Source organism: Podarcis liolepis, assembly GCF_965112155.1.
Source record: "Podarcis liolepis genome assembly, chromosome: 5".
Taxonomy (NCBI): domain Eukaryota; kingdom Metazoa; phylum Chordata; class Lepidosauria; order Squamata; family Lacertidae; genus Podarcis; species Podarcis liolepis.
Window position 1 is genome coordinate 3,327,340 of NC_139556.1, and position 18,675 is coordinate 3,346,014.

The 18,675-nt window shown below is 43.0% G+C and overlaps 1 protein-coding gene and 1 long non-coding RNA gene across 3 annotated transcripts; one reads left to right on the forward strand and one right to left on the reverse strand.

Moving 5' to 3' along the window:
• The first annotated feature begins 22 nt into the window (after positions 1-22).
• LOC310707049 lies at positions 23-8,629 on the forward strand. 2 transcript variants are annotated; one of them, XR_014526298.1, is made up of 4 exons: positions 23-124; positions 1,965-2,057; positions 6,950-7,023; positions 8,485-8,629. It is a non-coding gene; the product is annotated as an uncharacterized lncRNA (long non-coding RNA). The 2 variants fall into 2 exon arrangements; XR_014526299.1 differs by lacking the exon at positions 23-124 and adding an exon at positions 420-484 and having other exon boundaries at positions 1,942-2,057; positions 8,485-8,566.
• A 575-nt stretch (positions 8,630-9,204) lies between these two features.
• Positions 9,205-17,656, reverse strand: LOC310707024 (uncharacterized protein). The gene is made up of 5 exons (XM_083503593.1): positions 17,556-17,656; positions 14,731-14,886; positions 12,241-12,478; positions 10,894-10,973; positions 9,205-9,890 (listed from the first exon to the last, which is right to left on the reverse strand). The coding sequence occupies exons 1-5, from the start codon at positions 17,635-17,637 to the stop codon at positions 9,754-9,756; spliced, it is 693 nt and encodes a 230-aa protein (XP_083359719.1). The 5' UTR covers positions 17,638-17,656; the 3' UTR covers positions 9,205-9,753.
• Positions 17,657-18,675: the final 1,019 nt, after the last annotated feature.

The window sequence follows — 18,675 nt, forward strand, 5'->3', positions numbered from 1 at the left end:
CGATTTTTCCTTGGCTCCAGGCTGCAGAAACGGCGCCGCTTTGCGCCTGCGGTCCTCAAACTTCCCTCCGCGGTCCTCCCTTTCGGAAGGAAAACTTGCTCGCGCCACGCCGCTTTTTTTATCGGTAAGAACTGCAGTGGGAAACAAAAAAAAGCAACTCCGAGCAGTGCTTGATTTATAACATACAACACACAGCTACCTTATAATATTGTAATAAAAAATTTAAGCTCTGATAGATATAGAGATGTGGACCACATTTCTGGAGCAGCACAGGAAGACCGCCCTGAAACCACTTTGACTCCCAAAGTGACCAGATGTTTTCTCTGCAAGGAGGGAGGGGGCGAGGGAACCTTCCCATTGTCTCAGGAATTGGGAAATCACCATCTCAAAGGAATGGCCAGACTACCAGGAAAGGCAATCAGATAAGGCATTATCAGATAACCTGGCAGACAGGAAAAACAACAACATTCAAATTTCTGTGATGGTAGGTATGAGGTTTGTGGGGGGTGGTGTTGGGTTACACCCCTTCTGTGATGTATGTATGATGTATGGAGGGGTGGTCTTGAGCTCCAGGGCGGGCAATTAAAAATGTCTATATAAGGGCGGGCACACCTTGGTTCTGGGTCCTCCTCCTTTCCTGCATGTGAGGGGAGCCCCCTGTTGCAACAGATCAATAAAGATCAGGCTGAAGAGCTGCTTTGCTTCTCAATATTCTCTGGTTGGCCTCTGTTGTCTTCTCCTACCAATAGAGAACCTACAAAAGACTCTATAAGGGCTCTTGTGTCGCCCATAAGGGAATAAGGGCAGATTTTGTTTACAACAATCTATATGATCATGGGACATCCAGAAAGCTATAGAAGAACACAAATCCTTCCCAAAGGAAGTCTCTCCTCCGAGAAATCCTGCGGCCTGAGACTCCTGGCTAGGAAACACGTGAGAGTCAGGGAGAGCCAGCCGAGCACGCCACCCTTTGAGAACGACGCTTCTCATATAGGAGAGTACAAAACCTTGTAAACATGGGGTAGTAGTTTATGACTTGAGGGTGGGGCTCAAGTAACCCAGAACTAGTAAGTCCCTCTGAGTTCAATGGGGCCAACTCTCAGGTATAGTCCTAATTAATCCCCTGGAATTTGTAATTGCACAGTGGCACCTTCAGAGCCAGCTTTTCCTTGGGAGGTGGTTACTACTACTACCAATAATAATGTTGTTGTTGTTGTTGTTATTAAATTTGTAAATGTAAAAAAATAATAATTCGCAAATTTGTAATTCGTAAATTAAATCTTTATTAAAGCCTATGCAAAATGACCTGGCCAAGCTAGGGCCATTGAGAAACGATACAGGGCCATTGAGAGAACCTTCCTCCTTCCTTGCCCTGAGGGGTGAACAGAGACTGGAGATTTGGAAGGTTGCCAGGGTCACTGGGTGTGAGGTGACAGGAGGAGAGGCTCAGAATCATAGAATTGTGGCGTTGGAAGGGACCCAAGGGTCATCTAGCAGAGGCTTGACAACCATATGTCAGGAGTGCTCTGATGGTGTTTCCTGCTTGGCAGGGGGTTGGACTTGATGGCCCTTGTGGTCTCTTCCAACTCTAGGATTCTATGATTCCAACCCCCTGCAATGCAGAAATCTCAGTTAAAGCATCCTTGACAGATGGCCATCCAACCTCTGCTTAAAAACCTCCAAGGAAGGAGAGTTAACAACCTCCCAAGGGAAACAGTTCCACTGTCAAACAGCTCATACTGTCAGAAAGTTCTTCCTGATGTTTAGTCAGAATCTCCTTTGGTTCTGTATGTTTAGTCGGAAGCCATTGGTTCAAGTCCTACCGTCTAGAGCAGGATAAAACAAGCATGTTCCCCCTTCCACGTGACAGCCCTTAAGATGTTTGAAGATGGTTATCATATCTCCTCTCAATCTCCTCTTTTTCTGGCTAAACATACCCAGCTCCTTCAACCATTCCTCCTAAGGCTTGGTTTCCACAGCAAGTGTTGCTGGGAAGAAGAAGTGGGAAGAAAGACTGAAATCTGGACTCCCTCCATGCAGACTGAAGGTGTAAACAGGTGAATAAACCATATTTCTTAAAGCTACGACATTGTCCTGAACACACCGTTAACATGTTTTGTAAAGAGGAATGTTCAATAAACGGACAACTGGAGGGGCCTTTACTTTGTTATATCTTCTACTTACATTCATGCCAGACTGAAGCCCAGAACTACCGAGAAAGCCACTCCCCTTCCTCGGGGTGGTGGAGTTGTGGGTGGGCAGCTGGGACTTCACTCTGACCTAGCAGGGGGCAGAGGGATGCCACCCACATCATTAGGGCTCCCAGCCACGTCACGCCCCCTGGCTGACCAATCGGGATAGCTGGGGGTGTGACCAATGCTGTTTAAACTGCAGTGCAGCTGGGGGGGGCAACCTCTATTCGCCTTCTTGTCGGGTCTCCCAGCCCACCCACCCTCTTTTTTATGTGTTGCTTGACTGTGGCCTTGTTATGACTAATGTCGGCCACCTGGTTGTGGGGGCCAGGGAGGAATTTTTCCACTTGGCAAATTGGCACCAGCCATTTGGTTTTCGCCTGCCTTGTAGCAATTGTCACAACTTTGTCTCTTTGCGGAGTATTATGGATTCAACAGCAAGACCAGTGACGGAACTGATTGAAGATCCAACAGGCCACATAAATCAAGTAGCCCAAAAGACCAGTAGCAGGCTACAGAGAGACCAAACTTCTGACGAGATAGATGGACCACACCGGGTGGCCCTCCAAACTCTTTTGGAAAAGGGGGCCGCCCCTGCTCAAGGTCCTTCTCCTAGTAGATTGAGTGGCCAAGTTCAACAGTCAGACAACCTTGTAAATCCTCCCACTCAGCCTCTACGAGAGGTTTTTCATCAGAGGAAGATAACTGATTTCTTTATTGGCTCCCCTCTTCCCGTATTAAAGTTGAGCCAACCTTCCGAATGACAGTCAATTGGAGGAACGAGGAAACCCCAGCCTTCAATATTAAGTTGGAACATTGCTGGCTGGAAAAGTAAAAAATCAGATCCAGAATTCCAAAAATATATTAATTCCTTTCTTATCATACTATTACAAGAAACTTGGGTGGAGGAGGAAATTGAGTTAAATGGCTTTGAGTTTATATGTCTGCCTGCTAGCCCGTCAATGAATGGTGGCCGCCCTAAAGGTGGCCTTACAATTGGTATCTCCCTTAAACTTCGGGCTAAACTTTCACTAGTGCACGCATTTCCGCCTTATGCTATTACCGGACTGATCTCTGGTGGAAACTTCTCTTTATTGGTTACAAATGTCTATTTCCCCCCCGGGAGGGTTAGCAGCTGATCTTACTTCTAGATGGGAATCCCTAGAGGATTTTTTACTTTCTTGTTATCTTAAATATCCTAATGTCCCCTCCATTACCGGAGGCGATTTTAACGCTCGGATAGCCTCTAATCGGGAGGCTCTTATAAAGTCTAAATGGTGGGTCGACCCCGGCGCTCAAACCTACGATCTAATATCTAATAAACCCACTAGAATATCAAAGGATGTAAAAGTCAATAAGGCGGGAGTGATGCTTTATCAGATGGCTTTACGCCTTAATTTAATTATATTAAATGGCAGGTGTCCTCCAGATATACCAGGAGAGTTCACTCACCTGGGGTTAAATTCAAACAGTGTTCTTGACTATGTATTGGTTTCCCGGGATCTATTTTTGAATGTCACCTCTTTTAAAATTGATAATGCCCAGTTTAGTGACCATCTTCCCCTGACAACCAAGTTATGTGTTGACTGGCACCTGCTCGAGCGCTCCCACCCAATCCCGGTGATTGTGGAGCCGTCCACTAAAATAAAGGGGATTAGATGGTCCCCTGCCCTCGCCCATAGATATACGGATTTTATCCGAGCAAAGTTTCCTGGTGATCAGCCGGACATAGGAATAGTCCCGTGTGATCCTATTACCTGTATGAATTTTTTCTCTTCCCTGATAGAAGTTTTAACTCGCTTTTTTACTTCTCCAAGCTATGGAGTTAAAAACGATTATTTTAAATTTGGCGCCCCTTGGTTCAACTCTGCTTGTAAACTAGCCAGACTCCATCTACATACAATATATAATGACTATAAACTTTCCGGCGCTCTGGCCTTACCTCCATCTTATTCCCTAGCTAAAAAAGCATACAAACAGGCCCAGAAATCGGCCAAACGGGAATGGCATTTAAATCGCTGGCAGACTATAATTTCTGCCTCAAAATCTCATAACTCCCGGAAATTTTGGTCCTTAATAAAGGGAAGAAACACGAAATACCCCTTAACGGTGATCCCGGCCCCTACATGGGAGCAGTTCCTGAGAAAATATTTCTCAGTGGCAGAAGCTCCGGCCACTCACTGGAGACCTTCTAATCCCCTTCCCGTCTGGCCCAATACCGACCCTGCTGAAATCCTAGAATTGATAGCTGAGCTGAAAACTGGCAAGGCCCCTGGGCCAGATTTGGTCCCTGTTGAGGCTATAAAGTTACATTCTACATGGTGGGCAGGGATTTTAGCTAAAACGTTTGACGCAATAAATGCCACGGGCTTAATACCAGGAACGTGGAAGGAGGCCATTATAATTCCTATCTACAAAAAAGGCCCTCCCGGTGACCCAGGGAATTACCGGAATATCAGCCTGCTATCGTCCATTGGGAAAATATATGCCCGTTTTTTGCTGGCAAGGTTGATGAAGTGGTCAGTTGAGGCTGACCTGATTGGGCATGAGCAAGCTGGATTTAGATCAAACCGATCCACAACAGACCAGGCAATTATTCTTTATCACTTAGCCCGGAAATACTCGACACCTTGACGGGGCCAACTTTGCGCAGCCTTCATAGATTTGAAAGCTGCGTTTGATAGTATTCCGAGGCAATTACTATGGGATAAACTTGCCTGCTGGGGAATAGATAGAAGGCTCCTGTGGCTTATCTCCCAACTTCATGCCGGGTCCGTGGCCAGGGTAAGAATATCCCCTGCTGGAGACCTAACTAACCCAGTGCCAGTAAATAAGGGTGTACGCCAGGGTTGTATTTTAGCACCTCTTCTTTTTAACTTATTTATCAGTGATATGAGGAACCCATTAATCGACTCACAAAAATTTATCCACACCCCCCGTATAGCAGATTATCGTTGTCCTTTACTTCTCTATGCAGATGATGCGGTACTACTCTCCTACTCCAGAGTGGGTTTAAGGAGGGCACTAAAGATTTTTGTGTCATATTGCCATTCTAATCATCTGTCTATCAACCACACCAAGTCCAAAGTACTGATATTTTCAAGGAGTCGAAAATTATATTCATGGAAATTGGAGGGCACGAAAATCGAACAAGTACATAAATTTAAATATTTAGGAATTTATTTTCAATATAATTTAGGGTGGAAAGCGCACGTTGAATATCTTCAAAACAAGACAAAAGCCCTATCACACTCCCTCCTCCGTTTTTTGTACTCTGAGGGGGCCTTATTCATCCCTGCGGCCTTGAAAGTGTATAGCATCAAAGTGATGGCCACAATGGCCTATGCTGCACCTTTATGGGCTGCCTTTGCAAACCTCTCACCTTTAGAATCGCTTCAAAGCCAATTCTTACGCCGACTTTTAAAACTACCAACATGCGTAAGTAATGCGGCTATTCGCTTAGAAATGAAGATCCCCTCAGTGGAGTTAGTTTTATGGAGGAGAGTTTTGATTTATTGGATATCCCTATGGCATAAACTCCCGAACCACTATCTCATTCAAAGCATGTGGCGGGATGACTTCACAAATTTGTGGTCAGGAAAAATCCATGCCAAATTGCTGTCCTATGAGATCTCGCCCACGGAATTGCTCAAACTGGATCTAAACGCGGCAAAAAGGTGTATAAATCAAAGGCTGGATGATGTGGAGCTATACCAAAATTTCTTAGCTGGTGGTGGAGCCTGCTCGCCGTTAAATCTCGGCATAACCCCTATCTATCGTGCTCCGTCCTACTTAACATCGCTTATAGCCGCATCTCACCGATATGCCTTCATTAGAGCCAGGTTCAATGTTTTTCCAACAAACGTGCTGAGACATAGATTCACTAAGGGCCAAGTCCCTTCAATGTGTGCTTGTGAAATGAAAACATCTGAATCTTTGCATCATGTTATGTTTATCTGCCCTATGTACAGTTCAGCTCGTGCTAGTATACTAAACTCCATAATCCAGCCTATGGCTGACAAACCAGTAGACCTACAGCTTGCCTGGGTTCTTCAAGATGTAGATCCTTATATCACTCTACAGGTTGCTAAATTCCTAACAGCCGTCCTCTCGTACAAGAGACGGAATGGAATGTTAGCTGATTATTGATAGTTATAAGAATTTTTGATATTGACATCAGACATTGATTTTAGCGTAGTTCCTAAATTTTTAACTTTAATCTTAAATTTTTTGTTTTGTTTTGATTTGCCAATATTTGTCCTTGCGAGCTGTGAATTGTGTTATATTACTTGTGGCTTGTACGAGACCGCTGTTTTATTTGATTTGTTTTGTGTGTTGTGCTTTATGATGGGCGTAAAGCCGAATAAACATTTTGATTTGATTTCACAACTTTGTAAGGCTAGGCATTGGGTAAGCCTTGTCATGGGAGGGGCGGTTGTTGCCTCTGGCTTGCCCCTTCACATTAAGGGTATCCCGTTAAAGGGATCCAGGGGTGTGGAGCCTGTCCGAAGCCTGGGCTAGGGCCCTGCCACGGCCCCATCGGTGACCCCGGGGGTGCTCTTAATTGATGTATATCATAGGACTTCCCCTCTCGGTGGTTGACCCTTCAGAGACTTTCTGCAGTCGGTCAGGAGTCAGGATATAGTCTGGCTTCACCCAAATGCCTAAGCCAAACCGCTCACATCTGTAACCAATAAAGTTGTAGCCTACTTTATCCCAATTAACCCAATATATTTGTGTCTGTGTGTTTATTTCAGAGGGAACTGGGGGGCCGGGGGCCTCGCTACACAACCAAACAACAAAGAAAGGGAAAGAAGAAAGCAAAGAAAAGGTGAGTCGGTAGGAAGAGAAAGAAAGAAAAGAGAGAAAGTGGAGGGGAAAATTGAAGTCTTGTGTTTCAGGAGTCTCTCTTCAATATATAAACACTTTTCCTCACACAGTGAGCTCTGCTATGACTTTACTTGAGGGGTTCTCAACTTTCTACACCAGGACCCACCTGAGTTGAGACAGTTGAAAAGTACTGACACCCACCCCAGCCATAAAATAGTGGCACACTTTGGCATAATTGGCCAGCAGTTGAAGACATCCTTTTCTGATTTCTTTCCGCAGGGCCTGTAAGGCAGAGTTGTTCCGCCTGGCCTTTGGCTTGGAGCCAATTTGATTCCCTCCCTCTTTCTTTTTTCTTTCCCTTCTCCTCCTGTGATGAGGCTGCATTTTAATATTTTAATGTTGTATTTTAATTTTGTTTTTAAGTTGTAGTCATTCAACTTATTTTTATTATTGCTTCTTAGCCGCCCTGAGCCCGGCCTTGGCTGGGGAGGGCGGGGTATAAATCATTATTATTATTATTATTATTATTATTATTATTATTATTATTATTATTATTTTCTGTCTCTTCAGAATTAAGTCCCCTTGAGTGCAATAGAACTTAATTTTTCTGGTAAATGGCAATAGCAGAGGTCAGCCTTTTTGAGTCCACGGCTCCCTTAGCCAACTATATTCTTTCACCCCTGTGGGGGTCAGGAGCCCAGTTAGGTCACCTTTCCTGTAAAGGAGCCCTGGGGTGTTTGGAGAAAGCAGTAGAATTGGCAGCTGTAACTGTACTTGCCTTCCCTGCTTTCCTCGCCTCCATCTATGATCTGTAGTCCATAGCACAAAACAAAACAAAATGTATTTCCCAGTCGCTACTTATTTTTGCCACATTATTTGTCCATATTTTGGGCTTACTCTAGGTGGCGCTATCTGCCAGTTTCCCCCTTTGCTTATAATGGCACCACAATCATAAAGGAATGGCAGTTTTTTAAAAAACTTTAACCAAACAAAATGTTCAGTGCTGCTATTCCCATATTTCAAGTATAGTGGTACCTTGATTCTCAAACTTAATCCGTTCTGGAAGTCCATTCAACTTCCAAAGCGTTCTAAAACCAAGGCACGCTTTCCCATAGAAAGTAATGCAAAATGGATTAATCCATTCCAGACTTTTAAAAAGTACAGGTAGTGTCAGGAGGAGATCAGATCTCCCTATTCTCCCTCAATAGCAGTCAAGGGGAGAGGGGCAAATGAAGTGGGACAGGGCTTCTGGCGGAGAAGTTTAATCCTTTCCTAGTGCCATGTTCCCAATTAAAATCGCACCATCAGGTTGTTTGCCCTATAGGGGAAAACACACAGGCACAAATAAATGATTCTATGAAATAGCAGCTTTGGGGGTGCTTTGTTTAAAAATGCAGCAGATCCCCAATGTCACACTGAGTTTGGCTCTTAGCTACTGTATAGAATCTCCTCCTTATTCTAGCTGCCTGTCTAGCTGCAGTGAGCTGCACTTGGTGATGAGATAATACTAAGGCTGATACCTTATGAGAGGAACAATGGAAATATCATCGCCTGATTTTGCTCAACATGGTCCTCCTTTTGGGAGGGCAGCAGCATTTTGTATACAATGTGAGTAAACAATAAAGAAGTAAGGTACACCCTCCTGTATTGCTACTTCGCAATAAGTTGTTCACATGTTAAAGGGATTAGAAAAAGAGGGGTTCAAACATCTGGGAGCGGATCAGAAGGGTCTAAATGGGGCTGTCACACTAATCACCCAACCTACACTTAGCCAGTAGGAGGACTAAAACTGCAATCTTGGAATAAGCCTGACTGAAATCCATAGGGCTTACTTCTGAATGGATATGCATAGATTCTGCAATATAAACCCTGCAGTATTCATTCATTCATTCATTCATTTCTACTACTACTATAAACCAGCATGCATTGTAGCAGCATACAATCAGAAACTAAAAGACAAAGAAGACACAAAGATTAACAATTTATCATTTCTTCAATTTGGACACAATGATTACAAAAGCGTTTTTGTGAGTGTCATTTTGTATTACATGACATTGGAGCATTTAGGACTGTACAACGTTTGATCATTTTTATTTTATAGTAACAGAGCACAGAAAGTAGACCAAGCCTGTCCAAAAGCGCACTTGTATAAATGTGAAAATACCAAGCTGCCTTATTGGACCAAAGTCCACCAGCCTTTGGGTTTTGCAGATGTATTCTTTTTTAGGCAGGCAGGAATAATGAAGAATAAAGCATTAAAATTTGCATATGCACCTTTGTAGAAGTTGGTCCAGTTAAAGGTGTCACTTTAAGAGTTTTCCCTCCTCTTAATTCTCTGGAACTTCCATTCCCCACACTAAAGACATTGAAATGGTTATGATTCAGACTCATCTAAGCAGCAGTTCATACATCATACAACAAAGGTTTGTCACCAATGAACATACAGGGAGCCACAATCTCATTTTCAGATATATAGACTTTAAAAACATACTGCGGGAAGAGGCCACATAAACAGCATAAATTCTGCAGTCATTGTAGGTTAAATTCTACACACACACAAAAACACCCCAAAACATTTTTAAGATACTCTCGTTCTTCAGAATGCTTGTTCTTTGACTGAAAACATGTCACTAAAGTACATTCTTTGATTCTCGGGAAAAATCCTGCAGTTGATTCATATCTGTTGTTGCCGCTGTTCCAGAAGAAAGGAAGTGCTGAGTTGCCTGGCGTTCTATTTCTTATTTGAAAGAGCTACTGCTACAATTAAGGCAACCACTAGGACAGCCCCACCAACCGAGACCAGAATGGTGATTACTATCATTCCTCCGGCTCGCTCAAACATCACATCAGCAGTTTCATAGTTTGTCACTGGAATGCAAAAGGAAAACGGGTTCAAGAATTAAACACAGGGGTCAGCAAATTTTTTCAGCAGGGGGCTGGTCCACTGTCCCTCAGATCTTGTGGGGGGTCAGACTATATTTTTTGGGGGGAGGGAATGAACGAATTCCTATGCCCCACAAATAACCCAGAGATGCATTTTAAATAAAAGGACACATTCTACTCATGTAAAAACAAGCTGATTCCCGGACCATCCACGGGCCGGATTGAGAAGGCGATTGGGCTGAATCCGGCCCCCGGGCCTTAGTTTGCCTACCCATGAGTTAAAGCAATCAAGACAGATTGGGTCAAAGTCCATTTATAAATGGTCAAAGTCCATTTTATATCCCTACTAAGGAAGTACTTTATACTTATGTATAACAACTAAAAATATTGCACTGAGGTATTCAGGCAGGACTTGTATAACACGAGTATACACACAACATATTCCTATTGAATCAACAAAGTGGCAGAGTGGCAGAGTGGTCCCATGTGACTGAACACTCCTTCCTACAGAAAGAACATTCCTTCCACACAGAGAACTAGAGGTCAGGAGGACAAGTACCAACTTCTCCATATCAGAAAAAACTAAGCCCAGCAAAGTTGTTCCAAAGTTGTGTTAGTTTTTTGGGTGGTGGGGGAAGCAAAGTGTATTGTGGCATAGTCTAAGAATTTTTAGTCTGGCCTACATGTGCACCTGTGAAGTGGACTCTAGTGTATGGAATCTATTGTCATAATAAAAGTGGTTAGACTTTAAGGTTCCGCTTGTTCACAACTCACAAGTGTATCTATTTTTATTTTCACACGGTGGGTGGCATCCGTACATCAATGGCCACTTAGGTTACGCAGCAGTGGAAAACCCAGATTCAAAATCTTTCACATACCAAGTAGGTGAATATTTTCTGCTACCATATCTGTCCTTAACTGCACAGATATTTTTTAACTGGGCAATGTGTTACATTCTAGGATACATCTATTCATTTCTGAAACTCACCATTTTTGGTCTGTATTGCTGTTGACCAATCTGTATGAGCTCTTATTGTAGACTTGCCATCCAAGAAAAAGAAGTTCACCCTAGAAAATAGAGATTAAAAGGCCAGGGAAAATTCATATGCACTTTAAAATATCAAGTATGAAAATAGAACTGGAGACAATCTCACTGTAGTCTTTGCCCCATGTTTTAACATGTTAAATAGGAATGCTCGACCCACCATGCTGAATCCATAGTCTTAGCTTCTATTATTAAAATTTGGTCTTGCCCTGGGGGGAATGTTGCCTTTTTAGAATACTGGTACTATGTACTTTTGCTTTTATATTGGAAAATAAATGCAGGTGGTGTGCAAATAATGGCCATAATTAAAAGTGTGCAAACATAATAAAGTTATTGATAACAACCAAAATCGCTTACCTGGTTCAACCTGTCTCTTCTACTATTTTATACTGAAAACCTTACTTTTCTTATAAAACTCTCTCAAGATCCATTTTAAATGTTATATTTTGTTCTGTTTTGTTGGTATGTAACAAAACGTTTTGTAATTGATTCCATACATTTTGGATAATCAGAAAACCAATAAAAATTTAATACTGAAAGAAGACGAATATAGTAATTTTCTTTTTTAAAAAATGCCCCGAAAAGGATACTGGAGGAAACAGGTCAATGCCACTCCTCTTCGTCTATTGCCAGAGGCAGTGGATTCAAGTTTTGGTCTGCTAAACCAACACTGACGCATTGCCAACCACATTCATACATAATAGGACAAACTTATCATTTGTATGGTACTAGTTAAACCCAAAAGATTTATCCTTAATAGGTAAGCAAAGGATGAGGAGTTTCTCCTACTCCACAAGCATTCTAATGGAACAAGAAAGCTTTTTACACCATTCCTGGAAGCCCTGGGAGAAGGCAGCCTAATTTTATTTAAGTGGTAAACCTGTGCTGGACTATGCCACTCCAGATTGTATTAAAATTCTTCTCCCTATAAAAAGATTTCTTCCATATATAAAAAACCAGGGGAGCCTAGCTTTTGCCCCATCATCATGCTAATTCTCCATGTGTGCCTATCCTGAGAGCATTCCAAAGGCAAGGTTCCATGTGACAGCTTTTTTCTCCTGCAGATTGTAAACTATTTTAAACACAAGCTTGATGTTTGCAGTGTCCTGTTTTCCATTTAAGAATGCTACAACCTCAGTTCCTCCCCTGCCTAGATGCAGCCCAGCATACACCAGTAACCATCTGAAAAGTACAAATGTTCAGCCTCTAAAATTAGTGCATGGTCTGTAAACAAAATATACATTATTTTTAAAAAGTCAGAGGTGCATATATTTCAGTGTTCACAGTTACCTATAATATGTGGATGGCTTGAGGGCTTGGTTGCAGAAGGGACCTTTAGTTTGACGGCAAAATTCTGATCCCACCTGGTAGCCCACGACTGTCATGAGCTCATATTGGCTGTTATCTAAATCCAGAACCACAATGTCCCTGGCTACTTCACAGGAGACACTCTTGAATTCCCCAGCAAAATAAAGAGTGGCTTGAGGTGTCTTGCGGAGATTTTCAATCTGTTCAGTATCTGTCACACCTTCAAAAGATGAAGAACAGCCCATAATATGATAATCACAAACATATTTCATCAGTACAGCACAAAGAGTCATTTCAGCATTTAGAAACAGAAAATGTTACAGCTCTTCGCGGATGGCACCTGTTCAGATGGCAGGTGAGGGGTTGCATCTTTGATATGCAACCAAGAATTTCTATGCATGCATAAAATGCTAGCCCAGCCTTCTTCTTGACATGCTGGATTTCTCTATTTGAGGGGCCTCTCTCTTTCCTTTTCCAAAAATGGATCACTGAAAAATGAAATCCCTTCTTCTTGGAAGCCTGCACTGGTAGAAATGAGAAAGAACACTACATGCTATTTCCATACCCTCCAAATTTTTGTTCCCAAAATTGGGACATCAGGAGGGACGCACCTTCTTCTGTTCCGGCACTCTGGCACTCGTTAGCAGGATCACACCAGAGGTGGCACAGCCCTGCTGACTTGCACCAGAGTGAGCATCTTTTGGTCCAGCACTCTGGACTCACACCAGATGAAAAAACAGGACATTCTGGGCAGTGGCAGAGCTTCATGCGGGGCGGAGAGCAGGCGGGGGCATGGCATGTGTCCTGGGGGCATGGCATACCACCTGCTGGGGCGTGGCACCTAGCGGGGGGTCAGCTGCGATGGCACCCCACCGGGATGGAGCTGCCAGGGGCAGTGTGCTCCCCCGCACTCCTCTTCCTCCGCCAGTGCTTCCGGGATCCAAACAGAAGCTGGGATTGGCTTCTGTGATCTGGAATGTCCCGCTTAAAATGGGACACTTGAGGGACAGGCACTAGCAATCATGAGCTCCAAATTCTTGTCATCCAAAGTAGTGTCAGGTAAAGACATTTCAAGGATTATGTAAAGCCAAGAAAGTAGAGAGAAGACTAGACTCATCATTCTGCTAAATTCTTCAGCTTAATGGAGGGGGAATGATTGTTTGCACCTCTCTGTGTCCCTCTATATCTGTAAATCCAAGCAAACAGAACAGCATGGCCCAAGAGCTTAAGGGGACTAAAACGTGATCCAGAACTTATTCATTTTCCTGAATATATGACCACCTTTCTTTGTATTACAGGCCAACCATCAAACCCAGTTGTATTTATTGTACTCCCCACCCTCCCGCTTTGTACTGTTATGCTGGTTATCGCTTTGGGTGCCTCTGGGCCAAAATACTGTACATAAATAAGCCACAGCATAGCATAACATCCTTGGGGAACCCTTTCCAGCAGCAAAGAGCCCATCATTCCCCCAGTTTCAAGTATACGGCTTGGCTAAATGACAGAAAAACGTTCTCATTTACAGTTTTAATATTGTGAGATGGACAGATAAGGAAGCATAAAATATGTTGTATTTTTCTTTCCTCAAGCACTCTTATTGCATGTACAGATAAGGAAAAGAGAAAAAGATTACAGCACTCAGTCGCTAATTCTCTACATTATGAAAGAGTCCCTGAAAAATGGTCCAAGTATTCTGTTGGCCATTTCAAAGCAAGAGGGATTGGGACTGGAAAGTCCAGCTGAGACGTACATTAATGGAAAAGGAATGAAGTAAAACGTGGAACAGAAATGCTGTAGTTTTTATCTTCAGTTCTTGATCAGCAAGTTTTGCTTGTCTGTGTGGTGCCACAAGACTGATGTAAGAAGGATAAGGAAAACATCTGCCCCCCCCTCAGGTCACATCTGCTGGTGACTCTTGTTATTTTAACCTTTCTCAGGCTGGACTGCAGTTTTAAAACCTGGTTTTGAAAATCGTATACTGAGCACTTGGGATATAAAGGGATATGAATGTTAATGTTTTTCCCTATGTTTCAGGCACTCGGCATTTAAATGCCCTTGAGGTGGGTTGCATGGGAGCTATGTGGAAATTTTTTTTTTAAAATTCACACAGCTGCAGGTTCATCACTTCTGGAAGACAGCCGCAACAGACCATCCCCTCAGCTGCTGACTTCTGCTCAAAGTAGAATGCTGAGGTTTGTCCTCTGGAGAAACATGAGAGACTTTTAATAGAAGGGAAACAATTATTAGACCAAGGGGGGGCTACCCTTTGGCCTTCCAAATGTTGTTGAACTATAATGGCCATCATTCCTGCCTACTGGGGCTGATAGGAAGTGGAGCCCAACAAGATCTAGAGGGCCACAGGTTCTCCATATCTGGATTAGAGTAACGAAATCTCTCAGGCAGGATCCCGCTCATTCCTGCACGGCTGCATCAAATGTTACATGCACACACATACATACATAAGTCCCATACCTGGCAAAGTGGACGAGTCAGGAAGTTGAGCTACAGCTATTCTCACTGTGGCTGGAGAAAACTTTGCGGTGGTAACACACTTTGGGATATTGACAAGAAAGTAGGTGCTCATGTAGGTTGTTAGAAGCATGCTGTTGTTAGGGAAAAAATCCAATGCTGAAAAACAAAATGAAAAGTAACATCATGGTCTTGTTCCATGGGATAGCTAATTTATCACAAACCCTGTCAATTGAATAAAGAGCACTTTTCAAAGTGCCTTTGCTTGAATCACAGCCCCAAACTTGCAGATAGCCATCACTCAGGGCAAAGACATAAACAGACATTTATTGCTATGTTCAGAGCAGGCTCCTGCTTTTAAACCAGCTCCATCCCCTCCCAGTCAGAAGGGGGCAAGAATTATTGTGAAACTTTCAGTGGTACTGCTTCTGAAAGTCCCAAGTCTATAGCACTGACATAGGTTGCTCCTATTCAGAAGCTGTTGTGCAAAATGCTTGATGGCAGCTGCTGCAGAATGCCATAGGTAAAGGTAAAAGGACCCCTGACCATTAGGTCCAGTCGTGACTGACTCTGGGGTTGCGGTGCTCATCTCTCTTTATTGGCCGAGGGAGCCGGCGTACAGCTTCCAGATCATGTGGCCAGCATGACTAAGCCGCTTCTGGCGAACCAGAGCAGCGCACGGAAACGCCGTTTACCTTCCCGCCAGAGCGCTACCTATTTATCTACTTGCACTTTGACGTGCTTTCGAACTGCTAGGTTGGCAGGAGCAGGGACTGAGCAACGGGAGCTCACCCCGTCACGGGGATTCAAACCACCGATGACCTGATCAGCAAGTCCTAGGCTCTGTGATTTAACCCACAGCGCCACCCACGTCCCTGCAGAATGCCATACCATGTGCCAAATTTTCTCCACACACACACACAACAATATTCAATAGCTGAATGTGTTGTGCTGTTTCAAATTGCAGGTGCAGGCCCAGTGAGATGCTGAAATGGGCTGGCTCAGGCATGCAGGTCCATCACTTCATGAGCACAGCCCTGAATCGTGACAGCTGTGTGTGAATGAACCATCAGTCAGGTTTCAGCTTATTTCAAATGCAGGGCTTTTTGGTAGAACCAGCTCAGTTTAGCTGCCATTCTCAAGTGATGAGAAACTGCACACACATGGTTCTAAGTAATAAAAGAAGACTAATTCATTCAGTTGAGTTGCCTTCTCTGAGTAGTTTTAAATTTTTCTCTATGAAATAATTATGCTACTGAAGACTAACCTGCTCCCTAGTGAAAAAGAACTCATTTAATACTCAAAGATAGCTAGAAGGATTATACCCTTCAAAAAAGATAGATAGATAGATAGATAGATAGATAGATAGATAGATAGATAGATAGACGCACAAATGGGGGTGGAGTTTCAAAGAACTGGAGCTCTTCAGTGTATATAGGTCAGGAGTAGGGAATGTTTTCCCGCCAGAGGCCACATTCTCTTCCAGAGAGGCTTCTGGAGGCCACATGCTAATGGTAGGCAGGGCCAGGGGCAAAAGTGACCCCTGAATGTGAATGTTGCCATACTCCGAGGAGACCTTCCAGGCAGGCAAAAACACCGAAGTAGAGTTTGAAGCAGAGTCCTTGAGGGATGAGGCCTTCTCAGAGAGGGGGTGGCTGAGGAGGGACACAAGCCAGGGAGAGTCCCAGGGGCCCGAGAGACAGATCTGAGGTGCTGGCGTAAGGCAAGGAAACATCAAACTTTAGTCTGCCCAGGCGGAGGGCCAGCAGAGCTGCTTTTCACCCTATCAGTTTATCATAATAATCCATCTCTATTCAAATGTGTTTTTTAATCTCAGCAAACAACCTAAAAACAATAACCTGAAAAACTCATTAGCTGCCCATCAGCATGTCTGCCCTTTAGCCATCCAGGGCCACCCGCTGCTTCCTTTCTGAAGAGAGCATTACAGCAGCAGCGAAACATGTTTTGCATACAGCATTGCAAGAATAACTGAAATATGATGTTGTTAACATTGTGGCTTCTCTGATGTAGTGGCAGGGAGCATAAAGCTTCTTTGGTTTCTTCCCTAACAGCTTCATATGAAATGTATCTTACGTTGCTCTATTTATATCTCTGAAAATATATCACAAACAAAATGATTTCTCCATTATTGCTTTAACATACAGATGTCCTTTCTAGCTTTCTACTCATGTCATGAGGCTTTCTAGTCATTTGTCATTTCTCGGCGATTATCAGTTATAGCCTTGAAGGTTTCAGTTCTTTCTCAGACATATACAATGCAACTCCACTGAATTATTAGTTGTGATTCTTTGTTTTCTGAAGTGCTGCTTGGAACCGTACATAAAAGTAAATTTCCTTAGGACAAGGATTGATTTATTGTAAGGTTGCCAAGAAAAAAATATTGAAGCAAAGTTATTATGCTTATAACATCTGCGTGAGAAGCAGAAATTCAGCTCTTTGGGGGCGTCCAGTTGTAATAATGGGGAAAGCTTAAGTATCTGAATTTTGTCACACAGCTTTTAAAGGTACAGGACTCTCCCAAGGGAAGAAAACAACAATAACAGTGGAAGAGAAAGTCTGAAAGTATCAGCAGAATCAGGTCATGATGAGAAAAAGATTATGGATTAAATATTTTGCAAGCAAATCATATGTGTAGTGTAGAACATAAACTGTTATTTAATATGAACAGTTATTTGCCATAAAACATCACCCAAACATATGGAACTTCATCAATATAAATTTATGTACTGAGATGACAGTGGGCTTTATGCTCTACACTTCAGCGCTTTGTCAAGCTATTCCTGCTCAAGCAAGAAGGTAATACTTACTGATTTTTTCCAGGTCTTCCACTGGAACAGCCCATCCAGATCCCAAACTGCCAAGCAAACACAAGAGCAAACTCAGCTTCATGTTGCACAGCCAAGACTTAACTCAGTGGCCAACTGAAAGGACAGTTGATCGAACGGCAAGTTTTCTGCTTTGGCCGGGCGGGAGGGCGGGCGGTGTGGATGGGCAGCCCATTCTTTTGTCAGCATGAAATGGGCCAGAAAAACAAGGAAAACAAGATAATCAGGTGCTGCACAAGCGAGACACTTATGCAAGAACACAGTCCTTAACGTATTGGGAACTGCATACTTACCTATAAAAGCACTTACAGGAATGTTAAAAAAAAAAAATTATGAGAACTGGGCTGAAACAAGATAGTTTTCTTTTTATATTCCTAATGGAGTCCATTCTTTCAGAAGAATATCAGGAGCATACCCATGGTAATATTTAACAATTACATACAGCTTCAGAGATTTTTTTAAAAAACCTTGTTAGTGTGTGAGAGGTTCCAAAGTCATCTGTCTGTGCCCGGAGTTAATGTTGTTAATGTGGGGTAGACTGTAGAAAATAAATAACATACACATTATGTGATCAAGGTATCTTGAGAGACCACCTTCCCCTTCCCTCCCTGGCAGCTCAGGGCATTCAGCAGGAGAGTTTAATGCTAAGAAGCCTGCGCTACAGCAACTTAGAAGAGGGCTGTCGCTGCCCCTGTTTTTTGGGCATCATAATCGTGAGATACAACTGAAGACATTTTTGTTTCAACAAGCTTTTCCAGCTGGATGGAAAACTCACCTACGTACTCATCTCTGCCTTCGGTGTTCATTTTATATTGTTTTAAAACTGATCCTTCATTTTCTCTGTATTTCTTTTGAACCTATTTTAGTTACCGGTATTTTTATTGTAAATCACTTTGAGACTTATGTAAAAAGCAATTAATAAACTAACAAAATTATCACTTCCATTTTTAAAAAAGTTAACTTTCTACTGTAAATGTACCCTTCCATGGAAAAACAGCATATGTAGTCTTTGGGAATTGGATAGTTCTGCAGTTATGTATTTTTTCTATTGTATTTGGGCTCATCCTCACTTCCGCCTGTCCTGTGCCTAGAAAGCATGGGG

Coding starts and splice junctions, on each gene's coding strand:
- LOC310707024 (XM_083503593.1), bottom strand. CDS start 17,637: ATGAAGCTGAGTTTGCTCTTGTGTTTGCTTGGCAGTTTGGGATCTGGA. Junction 14,887..17,555: donor GGAAGACCTGGAAAAAATCA/GTAAGTATTACC, acceptor TTTGTTTTTCAG/CATTGGATTTTTTCCCTAAC. Junction 12,479..14,730: donor TGACTCGTCCACTTTGCCAG/GTATGGGACTTA, acceptor CATCTTTTGAAG/GTGTGACAGATACTGAACAG.